This window comes from Hippocampus comes, unplaced genomic scaffold, assembly GCF_001891065.2.
Source record: "Hippocampus comes isolate QL1 unplaced genomic scaffold, H_comes_QL1_v1.1 scaffold94, whole genome shotgun sequence".
Classification (NCBI taxonomy): Eukaryota; Metazoa; Chordata; class Actinopteri; order Syngnathiformes; family Syngnathidae; genus Hippocampus; species Hippocampus comes.
The window spans coordinates 3,487,035-3,505,389 of NW_017806059.1; the positions used below are offsets into that span (position 1 = coordinate 3,487,035).

Consider the following 18,355-nt stretch of genomic DNA (forward strand, 5'->3'; position numbering starts at 1 on the left):
GATGATGACATCCAAATTACTTTGATTGCTCAGTAAATCTAGATGATTGACTAATGAGCTGCTGATGGGTTGGACAGAAGCCAAATCCCCTGCGAGCATCCATGTCACTGCTGCCACAGCCAGCCTGACTAGCCAGGGGCTAGAAGTTAAAATCAAAACTGCATGAAAATTCGAAGTTCTGCCCACTGTGCACATAGACTGTATTTTAATAGCTCTGAATACCGAACAAAGTTTTTCTCATGGGACAACGGGGGCACGTACAAAGTATGAAATACTGAGTGAAATATGGCCCAATAAGAGTACCAGTCACCCATCACTTTGTCAAAGCCATCATGGTCACTGTGGCTCGACTGAAATAAGAGATAAATTTCATCTCGGAGTGTACAGCAAAAAGTGACGACACATCCACTACAGCTCTCTCACTCAACAGAGGGAAGAGAAAGAGAGAAAGAGAGAGAGAGAGAGAGAGAGAGAGAGAGAGAGAGAGAGAGAGAGAGAGAGAGAGAGAGAGAGAGAGAGAGAAACTTCACACTCGACATAGTGTGCGACAACAACACTCTTAACCCTTTCAGAGGCAGCAGTTACAACAGTGGACAGCTTATCATGCTATCAGTTACGAGGTGCATGAAAGGGTTAAAATGAAAGTCATTATTTTTGGTCACATCTTTGGAGGATCAAAAAAATCTGACTTGGGTCTGACAGATTGGTAAATCTAACAACAAAGTCATGGAAACATTGGGCAGCGATTTGATTGGTTGGTAGCGAAATGCGGGGCTTTGTCCCGTCTAGAAGCAGAGAGGAAGCAGTAAACGCTACAACTCATTGTCACCCATTGAATGGAGCAGAAAACAGACATACATGTCTGTTTTATCCGTTTGCATTCATCCACAAGGCAGAGAGAAGCAGAGGAAGAAAAAAAATCATTTTCCAGAACAACTCAAGCGTTTCCGGAGCATTTTACTTTTTTTGTCTCCTTTGCCATGTGTTTTTCATCGCTCGACAATCGGTCAATCATTTTCCAGGATTTCCAGGACACATGGGAACCCTGAATTTAGATTTTAATTGACATAGTCATGATTTCATCATAATACCTACATATACTATTTCTTCCATCATAGAGATCATCCTCAACCAATACGTAGTATCTTTAGCATGTGATGCTACGAGTGACTTCGTGCATGCATGCCATTGTTCTCAAGTGAACATCACGGATGAGTCAACGGTCACCCTCAGGGTCCACACTTTCATGATAGCTCTCAGCAGTGTTATTTCTCACTCCCAGGTTCCTTCATGATAACCCGCGAAACCATCATGGCTCGTTTCATCTCATTCTCTTTGCTGTTCTTTCTTTACTGCAGTTACATGCTTTACTTGCTCACTCACTCACTCTTTCTTTGCCCACATAGTTACAGCTAATATTTCTTAGTGCAATCAATCAGTCCCTCTGACACACCACTGTATGGCAGCTGTTATGCATATCGTCGCTCTCCTATGAAAAATACAAATGTAATTTATTTTTTCACGTAAACAGGCTGTCCGTGTTTTGAACATCCCATTAACGTAAACATTTAAAAAATGTCAAACATGACATACGTGTTTGTGACAGGACAGCGATGATATGCCGGTGCTCTCAATACATGTAGCTACAAAAAGGCCCAGATAGAAAAATAGGAAAATGTGACAAAATGTTTACCCGTAACTCATTACTGTCCATCCAGTTATATTAACTTGGATTAAAACGTGAGTGGCGTCAGCCAAACTTAATGTACCCAAAATGGGTATTTGGCAACATGGGGGCCAACCATGGAAAAATAAAATAAAATAAAAATGAAAAACTTATCCAGGGTTTACTGCAGTATTTTTTTTTAATCTCCACTAAAAGGGACTTCAAAAAAGGCAGAAACAAGAATAGGTCCAGAACATTTACAAATACCTTGATCCTATTTTTAGTCTGATGGATTCAAGTAGTGTGAGCAGAGGCGCCATAACACTATGAGGCAGGCCTTGGAACCCGAACTGAGGGGGGGCCCACGGGACAGCTGACATCGGCCTATATCACTAAAAAATAAAAAAAAAGGAACTGCTTTAACACTGCAGTGACAGCATGTGGCAGTCAGCAGTACCTCCAAAGGGACCCCTAAGTACCAGCACTGTCTGCTGGGCCCCACCTCTGATAGATGGCTGATATTGGATGACATCAACAGCATGATTGTAAATAGTGGAATGACACAATGCCTGTCAAACAACTCTCTAATGGGGCCCCCTACTCGCAGGCTTGTTGACGCTAGCATCTGCAGCACAACAAAAATGAAGCAAACTTATTGATCATGGCAAGCCAAAGAAGGGGGAAAAATTGAGGATGAAGAAAAAAAAAAAAAATGAGATCGTGGCAAGAGTGCATGTGGCTGTGTTAAATGGGAGAAGTAATGCCGTCACAGCTAAATGCACATTATTGGCTAACAGCAAAGCTTCACACAAAACAATAGAGGCAACATTTGTTTGATTTTGTTTACACATACAGATAAATGCCATTGCTAGCTAAGTTGCAAGAAGTTAATCCTGTGCAGCCAATGATAATAGGGGTGTTCACATGGCACACATTTGCTCCGGCGCTGCACCGATGTATTTTGTTGCGATATATTTTACACCGGAGCAAATTTTGTGGAGCGTTCACACGTACAAAGCCCCTGAGCGTATTAGCACCGGCGCAGCGTCAGTGCAGCTCCACTTGCGTTCACACGGCAATTTCTGCAGCGGAGCAAAACGACAGAAAACAAATGAGCTGTCGTGTTGGTTCTTTTTAAAACATATACACAACTCAAGCAACTACCGTACAGGCACGTCCTTCTCCTTCTCGGTCTCCGTGCCTTCTGCTCGAGAGTGACCGCCCCCGAAAACGTAAATCAACAATGACTTCAATGACACTCAGAAAAGCAAAAATGTAATCCGCCAAACAGAAAAATCAAGAGAGGAAATCACAAAATAAATTCTATGGGGCACGGGGGGTTGTGAACACACAACAAAGGAACAAACTACACAAACAACTCCGAGGCAGTCCAGTCTCGAACAAAAGGAAAGATGACATTTGGGGACTATTCCCCCCCGTTCTAGTTGAGATGGTATAACCCAAGAGGTGCTTGCTACTCTTACCAGCCATGTCTTGTGTATTGTTATTAAACAAACACATGACGGAAGTCCGACAGAGCACGAAAGCAAGGAATTCTCGCTGTACGTAATCAAGTCTTCTCATGCGTAGCGAGGCTACTCCCCCCTCGCAAACGAGCATTTGCTTCGGAGCAAATTGTAGCGTTCACACGTACCATTTTACATCGGTTCTGCCCCGCAAACGAGCATTTGCTCTGGAGCAAATTTTTAAACCACCTCCCTGAGGTGGATCAAATTTGCTCCGGTGTAAGCTGTTTTCCGGGGCTACGCCGGAGCAAATTTGCACGTGTGAACGCTCTACTGGCGCAGCGCCGGTGTAGCACTGGAGCAAATCTAGCCGTGTGAACACCCCTAATTTCTCCCAACAATAGATTAATGAATTTCTTGTCAACTGCTAAAAATGATCATAACCTGAATTCTGCCATCAGGATACTGATTTGTGTTTGGAGTAGTTTTATACTGTGTAATATAGCTCCTTAATTTTTTTTTCCTGGTAGCTTACAGGGCGGCCCGGTGGGCCAGTGGTTAGCGCGCCGACCTCACAGTGCTCGGTTCAATTCCAGCTCCGGCCTCCCTGTGTGGAGTTTGCATGTTCTCCCTGGGCCTGCGTGGGTTTTCTCCGGGTACTCCGGTTTCCTCCCACATTCCAAAAACATGCATGACAGGCTGATTGAACACTCTAAATTGTCCCTAGCTGTGAGTGTGAGCGCGGATGGTTGTTCGTCTCTGTGTGCCCTGTGATTGGCTGGCAACCGGTTCAGGGTGTCCCCCGCCTACTGTCCGGAGATGGCTGGGATAGGCTCCAGCACCCCCGCGACCCTTGTGACGATAAAGCTGAACAGAAAATGGATGGATGGATGGTAGCTTACAGGCAAAATGCATCTTGAATTAAATGTGAAAACCAAGTAGTAGAGTTGTTAATGGCTGTTCATAAATGATTATACATTGCTCATTGTTTTCCAACAACTGGCAAACAATATGGAATTACCATCTAAATCTTAGATTCTAAGAGCATGTTCATTGTTTTGTTGAAAAAAAAAAGTGGGGGTGGGGGTGGAGGGGCTTGATGCGGATTCTGATCACCTTGAGCCAAAACTTACTCCAGGTGGGGTCATTCCAAGTTGGATTAAACAGATATAAGGCAACTTGATATAAGTTGTGGTATGTATGAGTGAGCAACTTAGCCAGGCAGACAGGCAGGATCTTCTGCATTAGTATCTCTGATGTATGGTGTCATCTATTAATTTAAAAATTTCAAATTGATAAAAAATAATTGTGAAGTACTGCATTGTACTGTAGAGGTTTGGAGTTCTTGTGGTGATGCATTGGAAGAGAAAAGTAACTTTTTTTTTCTTTTGGTAATGTCCTCAAATATGTGAAATCGGCCTCTTTTGTATCGATCCGTGAGGGTGAGAGTGCTTGGAAGGGAGAATATACAGCCAATCATCTGTGAATCTCCTCATCCAAGACTGACTGCGGCTTCACCATTGTTCATACGATACTGTGTTACATCACACTCTATAGTGGCCTGACACACAAACACACACACACACACACACACACACACACACACACACACACACACACACACACACACACTCATCCTCATGAGGATCAAGGGGGTGCTGGAGCCTATCCCAGGGCACACCAAGCCACCCCCCCCCCCAAAAAAAATCACACAATCACACCTAGGGACAATTTAGAGTGTTCAATCATCAACCTACCAAGCATGTTTTTGGAATGTGGGAGGAAACCAGAGTACCTGGAGAAAACCCACACAGGCATGGGGAGAACATGCAAATTCCACACAGGAAGGAAATTCCAGGGCCGGATTTAATGCTCACCAGTGAACCACAGTATAAATCAATTCTGTATGCATTTAATAAAAAATGTCTTTGTTTCGTCATATTCCTGTTTTTTTTTTTGTTTATTTTTTTTTTGGGGGGGGGGGTGCTATGGTACCAGAGTACCCCAAACAGTCCAGGGAGTCTACAAATCCAAATGCCCCTGAGTGTGAGTTTCAACTGTGAGAGGCTTGATCCTGCAGGCTGAGGGAGTGTCAACTTAATTATAAAAAAAAAATAAATTGGGCGGGTTTAGATTATTTTAGCCATAGAATGCGTGTACTAGACACACAACGTATTTCCATAAAAAATTAAAGAATGTGACTCCCTTTTGGAGCCCTAACAAAGAGGCAAAACAAATACACAATTACAGATTATGTACAAAATGCAAGTACAGTCAAACCTCGGTTTTCGAACGTCTCGGTTCTCGACCAATTCGGTTTTCGACCAAAAATTTCAAGTCTTTTATGCCTCGGATGACGAACGAATTTCGGTTCTCGAACAAACTGAGCGCACTTGAATGCACGCACCATTTGACTCCTCTCGCGTCACTTCCTCGTCTACCCGAGGAAGCGTCACTTCCTCGTGTCGCTTTTCTATTGTGAGCAGATGTGTTCAGTAAACATTTTTATTTTAAAAAGAGTTTCGGTTTTCGAACAATTTCGGTTTTCAAACAGCCTTCTGGAACAGATGATGGACGAAAACCATGGTTTGACTGTACTGCATTTCGTTTGCCTATGATGGATCTTCTTTATCAGTTGACTCATCCCATTTTTTTCTCCAGTGTTCCAGATTAGGTTAGATGAAAACTAGAGCTGTCAGTTTAGCGCGTTATTATTGGCATTAATTTAAATAAATTTTAAGGTGAATAAAGTTTTTATCGCGAAATTAACGCAGCAACACGTCACAGCAGATGTTACGCTGCTCTATAAATAAACCGGAAACAAAACAACAAGCGCGCTGCACAGGTCCACGCCCATGTCTGTTTTGCCAGCCACGGCAGTGCGAGACACCGAAAACGGATACTTAAAGTGTTTATGAATGGAAAGTTTACTTTTAAAAAGTTGCCAGATGGTTCCACTGACAAGACCAAAGTTACCTGGATGTTTTGCAGTCATAAACTGAGCTATCATCATAGCACGTCGAGTCTGAAATACCACTTAATGGCCAAGCACACAGCTGATGTGAGTACTCCGCCCCCTCGTCAAAGACAGACAGCTACGGATAATTTCAAAGCGAAGAAAATGGATAACACGACGAAGAACACATTTGCTGACGCCATAGCTAAATGTATGGCTACTGCATGCAAGCCTGTCAACATTGTCCACAGCTAGACTCAAGCTGAAATCATTCGCATTGCGTCAAACGACTCCACTACGGATTGCCAGCGAGAGCCTCCATTACAAGCTATGGACAGAAATTGTACTTAGCGGAGAAGGAAGGTACACCAAGCGAGAGAAGACACTGTTTCGGGATCACGATTGTTACTTGTTTGGAACTATTTTGTGTGGAAGGTTACCGTGTTCCGTATCCATATAAATAAAGGGGGTGGAGCTTATCTGTGTTCGTCTGACGGTGCGCTGAGGCACGTCGAGAGTTCAGCGTTGCAGTCGTAGTGACCTCACTGAAAATAAAACATCTCCAGTGTTGTGCCTCAAACCAAGTGTACTCATCCGAAATGATGTCTACACAAAACCATAGAGAGACTTCCGCACAGGAAGGACCAACAGAATCAACATAGCCTGACTACTGTGTTCAAAGCAAACTTGAGAAAAACGAAGTATGCAACCATGTCTTAAATCCACTGTAGGCTGAGTACTAGTTTACCTTAGATGTGCACTTTATAATTTTTTATTGCTCTGTTTTGATTCCATAAAAAGAGCTGTTAAAGCAGCTGTTGTGTGGCAAAATATTTTTTCACTGTTGTTGATAGACAGTAATATTGTCTGAGAGATTATGTGTGAATAACTGCTCCAAGTGAAAAATGTTCATGTAAAATTGAAAATCGAAATTGTTTCAGTAAATATTTGCATTTTGCACATAGAAAACTGATCCATGATTCCATGTTGATGAGAGCATTAAAACGGGAAAAAATAGGGCAAAAACATATAAAAGGAAATTCAGAAACGATAAAAAATGTGTGAGTAATCACGATTAATTATGAATTAATTATGACGGTTGCATTTTTAATCACAATTAAATATTTTAATCGTTTGACAGCTCTAATGAAAACATCATACTTTGGTGGATGTACTGTATGCAACCTCAAAACGGTGAAATACTGGAAGCTGAACTTGGTGCAAAGAAGAGCGAAATGCTGCTGGCTAATGTACGTGTATGCATGAATGTTTACAAGCAGTGCCTTAGGCAAAAATTGAGTGCCATGAATAATTCAGCATTTCAAAAAAGAAGCAGACTTATTGTTTGAAATGTGACTGCAAGTATTATTTCAAACTATAATTAAACATTAAAGGGCAAGACAGATGCACACTGTACCTTAATGGCTTTGGAATGGTGCAAAGCACAGACAAGCCATGAGTGCTGAGTGTCAAAGAATGATACCTCGCTTTTGCTAGCCTGATTCATTTTTTAAGAAACACATTGGATCTCCTCCTTCATCATTTTTGTGTTGAAGAGCCATGACAGGGCACATGCATAACTTGAAAATCTACACGGATAACAGAGGTACCAAGAGATAAAAATACTCAGTTACGGATATTGTAGTACATTGTGTATGATTAAAATGCAGGTTTGCGAGTAAGCAGGTATATGATCTGTTCTGACATAAAACATGAAAAAGTGGATGGAATACAGAAACACCATAAAAATGTAACTATAATACTCCCAAAAATGCTTCTCTTATTGTCAAGTGTGTGTGAACATTCACAACCAAAATGAGAACCGATCAATGGTTGAAATTACAAAACGAGGAACTAAGAGAGCCAAGTGACTATGAACGAGATCTAGAATACAACGCGAGCAAAATCAGCAAGCAAGGTCAATAATCCAACAGTGACAAGGCAGCTTGGCATTCCTGAAATACATGACAGGCTTGATTGGTAAACGCGGAACAGGTGCGTTTGCTGGAGGGAAATGGCCCTCACTCCAGCTGGGTCTGAAAACAAAACAAACAGACAGACATGACAGTAACCCCCACCCCCTCAATGGATGCTGGACGCCCCTTTGGTGAACAACCTGGTTTGGATGGGTGAGCTGCATGTAAATCATGGAGGAGTGACCAATCCTGGATCCAGGAGCGGGGGACCCACTGACGCTCATCCGGACCATAGCCTTCCCAGTGGACGAAGTACTGCTCACCCCTGCCTCTGCATTTGGAATCTAACATCTCCCTGGCAGTGTACACCGGGTCACCATCAACAATATGAGGAGGAGGTGGAAGGGTAGGCGGTGCACAAGTGGACTGGACCCCATGGGCTTGAGCAGTGACATGTGGAATACAGGATGGACCTTGAGAGTGGGTGGAAGGCGGAGGTTGACAGGAACTGGGTTCACACTAGCCTCCACCTCGAAAGATCCAATTAATCTTGGTCCAAGCTTGCGTGAGTTGCCTGTCAGATGCATATTCCACGTGGAGAGCCATAACTTATGTCCAGGGTGATGCTTGAGCACAGAACGTCATCTACGATCTGCAATACGCTGATTGTGTTCAGCAGTGTGTGATGCTGCTGCTCTGGTTTCCCTCCAGACACGATGGGCCCGCTTATGTAGTTGGATGCATAGGACATCCACTTGCCCTTCTTGGTAGCCACAAAGTGGTCCATTATGGTAAGTATGCCTGACTTCCCTCGAGACACAGAAAGTCTCGTAATAAAATACAAGGAAATATGCAACCAAGGACGAGATGGGACAGGAAACGGCTGGAGCAACCCAGCCATAGGTTGGTGGGAGATTTTGCCGCAAACACAGGCTGAGCAAGCCCAAACAAAGTCCTTAATTTCCCTTTTAAGGTCAGGCCACCAGAAATGCTGATCAATCATGGGGAACGTACAGTTAACTCCCGGATGACAAGCCAATTTAGAAGCATGGCCCCACTGTAGCACCTCAGAACGGAAGACCTTAGGCACAAATAAACGACCTTCGGGACAATCCTCGGGGACAGAGGTTTTCTTAAAGGCCTCGTCCCCTCGATCTCCCATCGAAGTGTCCCCACTATGCAGTGGCCTGGCAGAATGGCTTCCATCCTGGTTTTGTCCACTGCCTGATCATGACGTTGGGAGAGAGCATCAGGCTTTTTATTGTGAGATCCCTGGCAGTAAATAAAATTGAACCTGGTGAACAGCAAAGCCCATCGTGCCTGTCGTGAGTTGAGTCGTTTGGCTGACCAAATGTAAGCAAGGTTCTTATGATCCGTCATTTGGTTCCCTTCAACCAATGACACCATTCCCAGCGTGCCAACAGTTCACAGTTTCCCACATCATAATTTACTTCCACAGGGGTTAGTCTTCTTGCGAAGAAAGCGCAGGGGTGGAGCCTCTGATCAACCGGGGATTGCTAGGAAAGGACCCCCCCGAATCAGAGGTGTCAACCTCAACAACAAACGGTAGATTAGGATTAGGATGGATGACCACAGGTGAATTGGTGAATAATCGATTAAGTTTATTCAATGTTACTTTTGGATAATCCCTCCATTTAAACATAGTCTTGCTAGAAGTTAACTTAGACCAGGGGTGTCAAACTCAGGTCCTGGAGAGCCGCTGTCCTGCATGTTTTCCAAGTCTCCCTCTTGCAACACACCTGATTCAAATAAACAAGTTCAATGTCAGGCTTCCGCAAACCTTGCTGATGATCTGATCATTTGAATCAGGTGTGTTGCAACAGGGAGAATTAATATGAGTAAAATTAGGAAAATGTACAGTGCAAAATAAAACTAAAATTTAAAAGTAATAAATTGATCTACACAATCAGAATGAGGAATGCACCTGAAAAAAACACCTTAATGATCAGAAGGTGCATATTCTTTTTCGCACTATGTCTTTATTATCTGTCGACGTTGCAGAATTGTGACTTCTGCTGTCACTTAGAGTGTGCTGTCATGTCCGAGTGGTGCTGCGTGAACATAGCGTTCGAAATATTTGGAAGAGTGCAGAAAAATGTTCCAGCTGAGGACATTCTTTTTGTTTGTTTTTAAGGTGTTTTCTATTTATTTTGATGTCTTAATGGACGGAAGAACATTAAGTTACAAATGAAATAGAGTTTTTTAAAAGTTTGGAAGTGGTTCTGGGTAGCCATGCAGAGGGGTGGGGTGGTCAATGGGAATTTCAGGAAAATATGTTAATTTTCTCAAACGGACGGTGCTGGGTATCACGTCGACAATCATTTTTCAGCACGTGACTGCCGCAGCCCATTTCGGTGCATGAGGGCCCATCAACAACAAATTTTCAATCCATGACAGTCACACACAACAAACCCCATCCCCTGACCCTCCCCATCCCCTGTCGACGACTGTTCCTAGGACGGATTGTCTTCCCATTCACGTCCTTAGCCACGCATCACATTTATGTGCGGACAAGAGGTTTAATCGTTAAACAATGAAGAGATTAAGCAAACTATTACCAAGGCTTCAATCTGCAAAGTACAGTGTGGATCAGGATGGTGATTTAAGCACAAGAAGGGAATAGGACAGTTCTGGAGCCGAGTAGCCAAGTGCTAAAAGTGGCTACTGTTAGCCATGAAGCCCTTTCTAGCAGTGGCAAATGGCAACCAATCTTGTGTCAAATTGGTCATTGTGTCATTAGTTATCTGTTTTAAAAGGACTACCGGCACGACCACTCGGTGTCGGCTCATTGTTTGTCTGTCATGTTTCAGTCATGTTTTGGTGACTGTTAGTTTTTTAGCTTCAGCCATGGTTTTTGTTTGATACTTTGGATTCTTTTTGTTCTTAGGACTTTGTTTTCGATTTAGTTTTCTGTGTTTTTATCAATACAATTTGTCAAGTACACCCTGCTCCTTCCTCCTGCCTGCTTTTTGGGGTCCTCCACCACCACATTTCGTGACAATGTTGTATAACTCAAAGTAAACATTTTTTTTCCGATATAGTGACTGAATATAAAAACTTCTCACCTCTATTTTTTGCACAAGTGAAAATGCGCTAAATATCTATTTTGCCATTTCTAATGTTCATGATACTGCGTTTGATGATTGGTACTTTCATTGTATTCTGTGTTTCCAATCTGATACAAGCTGACTTTTTTTATTTAGTTCGGGATGTTTATCCTTTACATATAGCACAGTAAATTGCCTTTGTGGATGAACTGGGCTATATAAATTTAACTCGCCTTGCCATAAAATAAACTTACTACAAGGAAATAAATTGCAAGAGTGACCATCTTTGAGAGGGAGCCTCATTTGTTTCCACACTGTTCATACACAGTACCTCATCATTAACTGTCCATCCACACAAACCATATATTCACTCAGCCCTTGTGCTATATTCCACATTAGGAAAGTGAAATACACCCACCCTACAAATGGGCTGTAGGGAGTAAGTGAGTACTTTTCCAACTCAACTCATGGGAAATATTGCTTAAAAGGCTTACCAAAGTCCCCCGGGACAAAGATATCATACACACAGCTCTGTCCTCTGGTGTAATTATGTGGATAGTTTGGAGACAACACGGTGCCCTCTGAACCAGTGAAGTGACCACCGCAGGGAGCTGTGGTGACAGGAAAAAGGATAACGGAAAATACAGTTAAGAAATGTGGGGAAAATGAAGCAATACTGCGCCATCAGCAAACGCACATGTAAGCATTTCAGTCGCAAAATGAGATGAGGAGTCACTGCTGGATTTGTACCTGCTGACAGATGTGGATCGCGTAACACTAGGATTCCTAACTTAATTTGTCATTTGAGAGGTACATCTGGGACTTTTTCAACAGCAACTCGAAATAGGCAAACAAGGAGCTCTGATTAATGTTTACATTTGTAAAACCCAAAGGTGACCGAAACAAGCCTGGAAAAGTGCTTTGGTCTTCGAAATACATGAAAACATCACTCGTCAACAAACGCGCAATTGTGCCTGCAAATACATTCGACTCAAGCGTAGATGGTAAATTATTAAAACAGACGTTCCTTTTAGGAAACTAATTCCAATCAAGCTAAAACTATTTTTGTAACCCTTTCATGCGCCATGTAACCTGACAACATAATAAGATGTCCACTGTAGTAACCACTGTCCCTGAAAGTGTTAAAATCAATTTCTTGAGATCAGTAATGATCCCATCTGCTTGGGAAAAAATAAATAGATAAAGCAAACAACCATTTTCAATGTCCGCTATTCTCCAGAGATGACATGAAAGGTTTTTTCAGGACATGGTGATTGAACCAAGTGTTTGTGACAAGGACCTTCTTAACCGTGACATGTCCCTTTCAAGCACTTGCAGTCTCAAGTGTCCTACACATGCAAGAGCCTTACAGCACCATCGATGACAGATCATGAGATGTCACTGAAATTCAGCAAATCGTGGGTGATACAATGCAAAATACACATTTCTGGCATGAATATGTTCAACGCTAAAGTAAAGAGAAGTTGACTTTGAAAATAATTGTCAAACAAAACCATCATTATTAAAATTAGGCCCAATACCAAATTGATAAAAAGGTGATGGAAAGAAAATGTTTTAAGTAGGATTCGGCTGTATTTATTTTAGACAGAAAGGGACATTGATCAGATTCACTGCAAGCACACACCATTTTGAGGTGGATTTGTTCTTAAAATATATACTATTAGTCGCAGAACATAAAATCTTCAGTAATGTTCAACATCAATGATGAGTGGGTAGGTGTATTTCATATCTTCATGTTGCAAGCAACATGTTTTCCTGTTTGTGATGATTCATCACCTTGAGTTGATTGCTGTATTATGCACAAGGACATCCAAAAGCTATATCTTGTGTGTAATGTTATTGAAAAAAAGGACAGGTAGTTAGCCAAACTTCAAGACATCTGTTCTTGACACTGGGATGATGTTAATCTCTGTGAAATGGCAATCAATGTGAATGATAATAGAATTGTGTATGGCTGTAGGGTATCGTGCATGGTACATTTTTGTTTGTTCGTTTGTTTTGATGACTGGGTCACACAAAAAAAAAAAACAAACAAAAAAAAAAAAAAACAATATTAACTCAAAACAAAGCCGAGTACGGTTGATGCAAATTTGTAGACATTTTTAATGAATTTTCTCAACTAAAATGTTAGTGTGTTTTATTTCACTATCGTAGCCAATTCTTGCGCGGCGATGTCAATGGTTTCTGTTGAGTGTGCACTTACAGTCATTCATCACACAGAAGTCTGCATCACAAAGCATCACGTATCGATCCGGCAGCTTTGCCTCTCACCTTGACAACTTGGCTTGCTTCTATCCCACTCTGGTCTCTTGCTGTTGCCCATCACACATGTCAGAGTAGAGTAGCCTTCCAGCAGGTATCCGGCCTCGCAATTATATGTAACCATTGATCCCAGCTTGTAGTCAGTGCCCATTTTGGTGCCATTCATCACATTACCTGGATCAAAACAGGCCTCCCGCAGTTTGGCTGCCAATCAAAAGAAAACATTTAGAACAAGGCTGTTATGCCGCAGAGAGATTATAAACATCAGAATATTCCAGCCCAGATGACTGGTATGCATCACAAGGGACTGTTTCATTACATTGTTGAAGAAGACTTGTAAATAGGGATGATAAAAGAGAACGGCAATCAGGAAAAAAATGTGAACAGTATTTGCAACGTAGTCAACCTCAAAGATGCATTGAATCTCATGCATAAAGATGCATGAGACTTAAATATAACTCAATACAACATGTGCATAGAAATCCACAGCTCCACAGTACCTTTGTACTCTAAATGAAAGCCAGTGTAGCTCACAGAACCGTCACTACGAAATGCCAAGTACATGAAGTTGGAGGAGCTCTCAATCTTCTCGGGTAGTTTGCTATCCTGGAAGCTGCCAATCAGATACGTGCTGCTGTCTGGTCCATCGTAGATGTACAAGAAATCATAGTTGGGCTCAATACTGAAGCTGCAAGGGAATTAGAAACAATTAGATACCATTGTTATTTTTCAAAGCCTAATCTCCAATTCAACACACTGTGGTGTATATGAGAGTCGAAATCTGCTTCTGGTTTCAAAACAGAGACGGTGTGCTATAATGTGAGGAGTGAGTCATGCAATTAGTTTGTCATCAGACAAAAAGATGAAAAAATAAATCAAATAAAAAAAGGATAACTCCTCGAGGAGGTGGGGAGCGATTAAATTGCTGGGACAACGTGGCACAAAATCTTCCCAGGTGGCAGTGTGAAAATCATTTCATATTGTTGCTTTGTATAACGAATGACTTGCCACAAGTGAGAATGAGGGCAGACAAGAGAGAAAGAGAGCAGAGCTTCTCTCTTTTCAAAATGATGAGCATAAAGTATGACAAAAATGTAAATGGCTCAGAGATAATTGCGTTTGAGTTGAATGGAGGCAACTCCAATTCAAAATGACGCCCCCATCCTTTCGATGGCAATCCAAGGTCACCAAACAGCAACATGCTATTTTTGATATTTATTTTGAAAGACAAAAATTGAATAGAAACCTCAGTACCAATGCTTGAGACCTGCATGAAAAAAATACTCAACAGTGAAGTGTTCGGACTGCCCTCAGGCTCATCTTACCCTGCCAGACTTGCTGTTCCATGCCTCAATTGTAATTAATAAAGGAAAGCCTCTGAGTATCATGCAGCATCGTAAATTACTTGCAATCCTATCACACCTCTTCCTGTAATCTACATTATTAATCTGAAAATGCTATTTTACAGCATTTCAGCAAAGTGGCAATGATATCTGCTTCTGAAGCAAAAATTCTGCTTTTCTGCGATATACCAAGATGCCTGGACTCCAACCCAAGTGCATCACTGCACAGACACGGTCAACTTAGCTCAGTGGTGTTCCAACTGGTTCCATCACAGAGAACAAGCCATTTCGAGGTGCAACCTGTGCTGCGGTGCATTCACTGACAACTACAGCAGTTTCAGTTTCACGTTAGAAAACACACATGTTTCGAGAAACCTCTCTTGTGTGAGCTACTGAACCAGCTACCGTATTAAAACAAAAACAAAAAAAAAACAAACCAGTCCTTTCCTTCTTTATCCTAGGTACGAAGGAAGAAAGCAAACACGTTGTCCAATCCAATCCTAAACTTCAATCAGCAGGCCAACGGTGTACACTGGTTTACATTCTCTGTTGTCATTTGGGAACCTATTATCCTCGGCGAATAAGCAGACAGCATCGCAGATAGATATACCTGATAAAAGCCAAGGAGATGACATAGTCGGAGTGGACAGCAATAAGCCAATCACAGTCTTTACTGTGTGGGTAGGGGTGTGGGTAGTTGGGTGACAGGATGAATCCTGAAGATCCAGTCACATTCCCCCCGCATGGAGCTTGAGACAAATAAAGAGTAGAAATAAGACATTGTAAACGTCCTGCAATTTGCCATCAATTTATGTCTATCACGGTGACTGCAGAAGGAGCCCCTGCCAAGAAGGAGCACCATCGTCAAACTGGATTTAAAATTCGGAAGTATCCCACCTTGAGTGACAGCATAAGCATTAGATGCACTTTAGTTTAAGTAAAGCTACACGAGTCACTCGATATGAGCTTGGAACTGCAAGAGGCAGTGCAGTGATCCAAGAACATCTATTTCTTTCGACCCGTTGAGCTGAATTATTTCTAATTGCATTGTAGTGTAATTAACTGGTAATGTGTGTGTGTGTGGGGGGGGGGGGGCGGGGGGTATAGAGTAGACGTGTCCACCTAAGTGGCTCAAACATTCAAAAATATTTTTGTCACGCATTTCAACAAAAAATAGACGCTGCCATAATCTATTCAAGGCAAAATCTCTACACTCTAGCTTTCCCTTTGATCCCCTGCACTTTTGTCCACCCCCTCTCTCTCTCTTATATCGCATATCGCTCTGTCTGACTTTTACTCATCTGTCTCCTGTCTGACTCACGCGATAGCAGCTCTCGCCCCCTAACTCACCAATGCAGCTTGGGGGGCTGGGTTGCCAGTAGTATCTATTTTCCACTTGGATGCAGGTGATTCTGCTCTCCCCCTGCAATTCATATCCCGGATCACAAGAGAAGGTCACAGAGTCACCGGGCTCCCGCCCTTCCCCGTTGCGACTACCATTCATTGGAATACCTGGATCTCTGCAGGCAGTGGCAAGAGAACCTAAGGGAGAAACACACAGGCACACGCACGGACGAAGATACATGTCACATGCAAGCACAGTGGATTATTATGATTATTATTATTATTATTATTATTATTATTATTATTATTACTTAAACCTGGGTTACTCATCAAGATTTTGTCAGCAGCCTTCCAAACTCTGAGGGACCACGCCATATGATGAGAAAAACTCAAAAGGTGTAACAGTTCTGAGTATAAAGTGTGTGTGGTGGGCAGCCACACGGCAAAATCATATAGGAACCAATTTCATTCATGAATATTTTGAGGTCAGACGGGAAATCTGGCAAAATCTTCCGAGATTAAACATGATTTGAGAGCAAATAAACGTGGCTGATGAAGAGGAGTCAGTGGCGATATTTGGTGGTTTGTTTTGTGTAGTAAAAAAGAGAGAGCATAAGAAAGGGTGCAGCATAAGAAAGCACACACAGTGAAAAGTCAGGCCAAAACATGGCCCCAACGTCCTTCCAAGCGGTCCGGATCAGCACACCATGGCAGGATTATCTGGCAAGATTACTTTTTGAGCCATTACGGTAATCGGAGCATCCTTACGGTTGTTGGAAGGGGGGATTTAAAATTGTACAAACAATCCTGCTGTGTGAACTGGACTTAACAGCTCACCAAATGAAGTGACAACTATTTAATTGTTTAGAACCATTGTTTCACTTCAAACAGTCAACATCCTCCCATTTCAGTCTCTCCATAGTAAATACTCACTGATGACTACAGTACTTTAGGCAAAGCAGACTGATTATCTTTGTGTCAAATCGGAAATGAGATATCTGCAAGCAACTGCTTTTAGTTTGGAAAACAATCATCAACATTTTTCCCTCTTTTCAAGTTACAGACCAAAGCTCACTCAATCGTAATTATTTTATGGACAATATAATAGTTTCTTCTTTTTTTTTTTTGCCAAAAATAATCATTATTTGCAGCCACAGTAAAATGAACCTCAAAGTGAATATCAAACTAGTTGCCCTTCATATTTATCAAGACCAAATAAGTAGCGTTCAGCTTCAAAGGTTGTTGAGTACATCACTCCCTCTCATGTAATATTGCCTACCTGCTATTTATTTGTTTTTATTTCAACTTGAACCAAGACCTAATAAACCACAACAATCCATTAATAAACAGAAATGCCCAAAAAAAGATTGCAATGAACTTCAATGAAAAAGTAAGTTTATCCAATGAATCAATGGAATAATAAATGATAAAATATTGCTTCTAAAAATAGTCAGTTGTGACAGCTCTTCATGTCATTTGCAATAAATCAGTAAGCAAGAGAGAACATGCACACTGGGTCTATTTTCGTGACAAGCACAGCGGTCGACTGAACCGGGTTTTGGAAATTTTGCTGAGGAGGGCAAGTAGGCGTATCTGAAAGAGGGAGGTCTGTGCCGCTGGGGATGTGAACATAACCCACTAAAGTCACAAGCAATCAAACGGCTCCTCTCATTCTCTGTGCGTACAACAACGATGCGATATTGTGTAGTCATATTACACAACCTCATTTACAATGGCGAATGTGTTCCATATGATGAGTGATCAACATGAAAATGAGGGAAGGCACGGGAAGATGACATTCAGGAGGTAACATTGGGCCATGTTTACTTTTTACAGTCAAAAAGACAAGTCAAGCCACCTGCTATGATTGCCTTACAGTAAAATGCCGCCAACATGCTGCACGGATCCAACTTAAAAATAAAAGTCTAATAAAAGCCCAACAGAGCATTGAAGTCCATGTAATTTCCTTGGGCTTTTATTTTGAAGTTGTTCATTGCAGTGCATGTTACCACAATGCAAAGGATGATCATTGTGATGACTGGCCTGACCGTGGTCTTATTTGGTACATGAAAACAAATCCGAAGGAGGATGATTCTCTGCTGGCTTTTTTTTTTTAATCTGTTCAGGATCGATGCTAGAAACATTTGCATTGGCATTATCTATAGTTGTGCTTGTGGTGTCCACATGTGATGTCTCTACCTGGGTTATCCAATCACGTGTTTCATAAATGCGGCGGCGCCTAGTACATTGACCATTTTTTTAAATTAATTAATACAAAACTATTAACTATTCTCTTCTGCATAGAAAAAAAAA

At 41.9% G+C, this 18,355-nt stretch overlaps 1 protein-coding gene across 1 annotated transcript in view; it reads right to left on the reverse strand.

Moving 5' to 3' along the window:
- The window catches only part of LOC109529648 (CUB and sushi domain-containing protein 3-like), a 447,797-nt gene that overhangs the window by 217,319 nt on the left and 212,123 nt on the right, over positions 1–18,355 (reverse strand). Inside the window, exons 27-31 of the mRNA XM_019893029.1 lie at positions 16,049–16,240; positions 15,309–15,447; positions 13,856–14,043; positions 13,365–13,559; positions 11,567–11,683 (exon numbers count right to left, since the gene is read on the reverse strand). Coding sequence (XP_019748588.1) covers positions 11,567–11,683; positions 13,365–13,559; positions 13,856–14,043; positions 15,309–15,447; positions 16,049–16,240 — 831 coding nt within the window. The remainder of the gene's footprint in view (positions 1–11,566; positions 11,684–13,364; positions 13,560–13,855; positions 14,044–15,308; positions 15,448–16,048; positions 16,241–18,355) is intronic.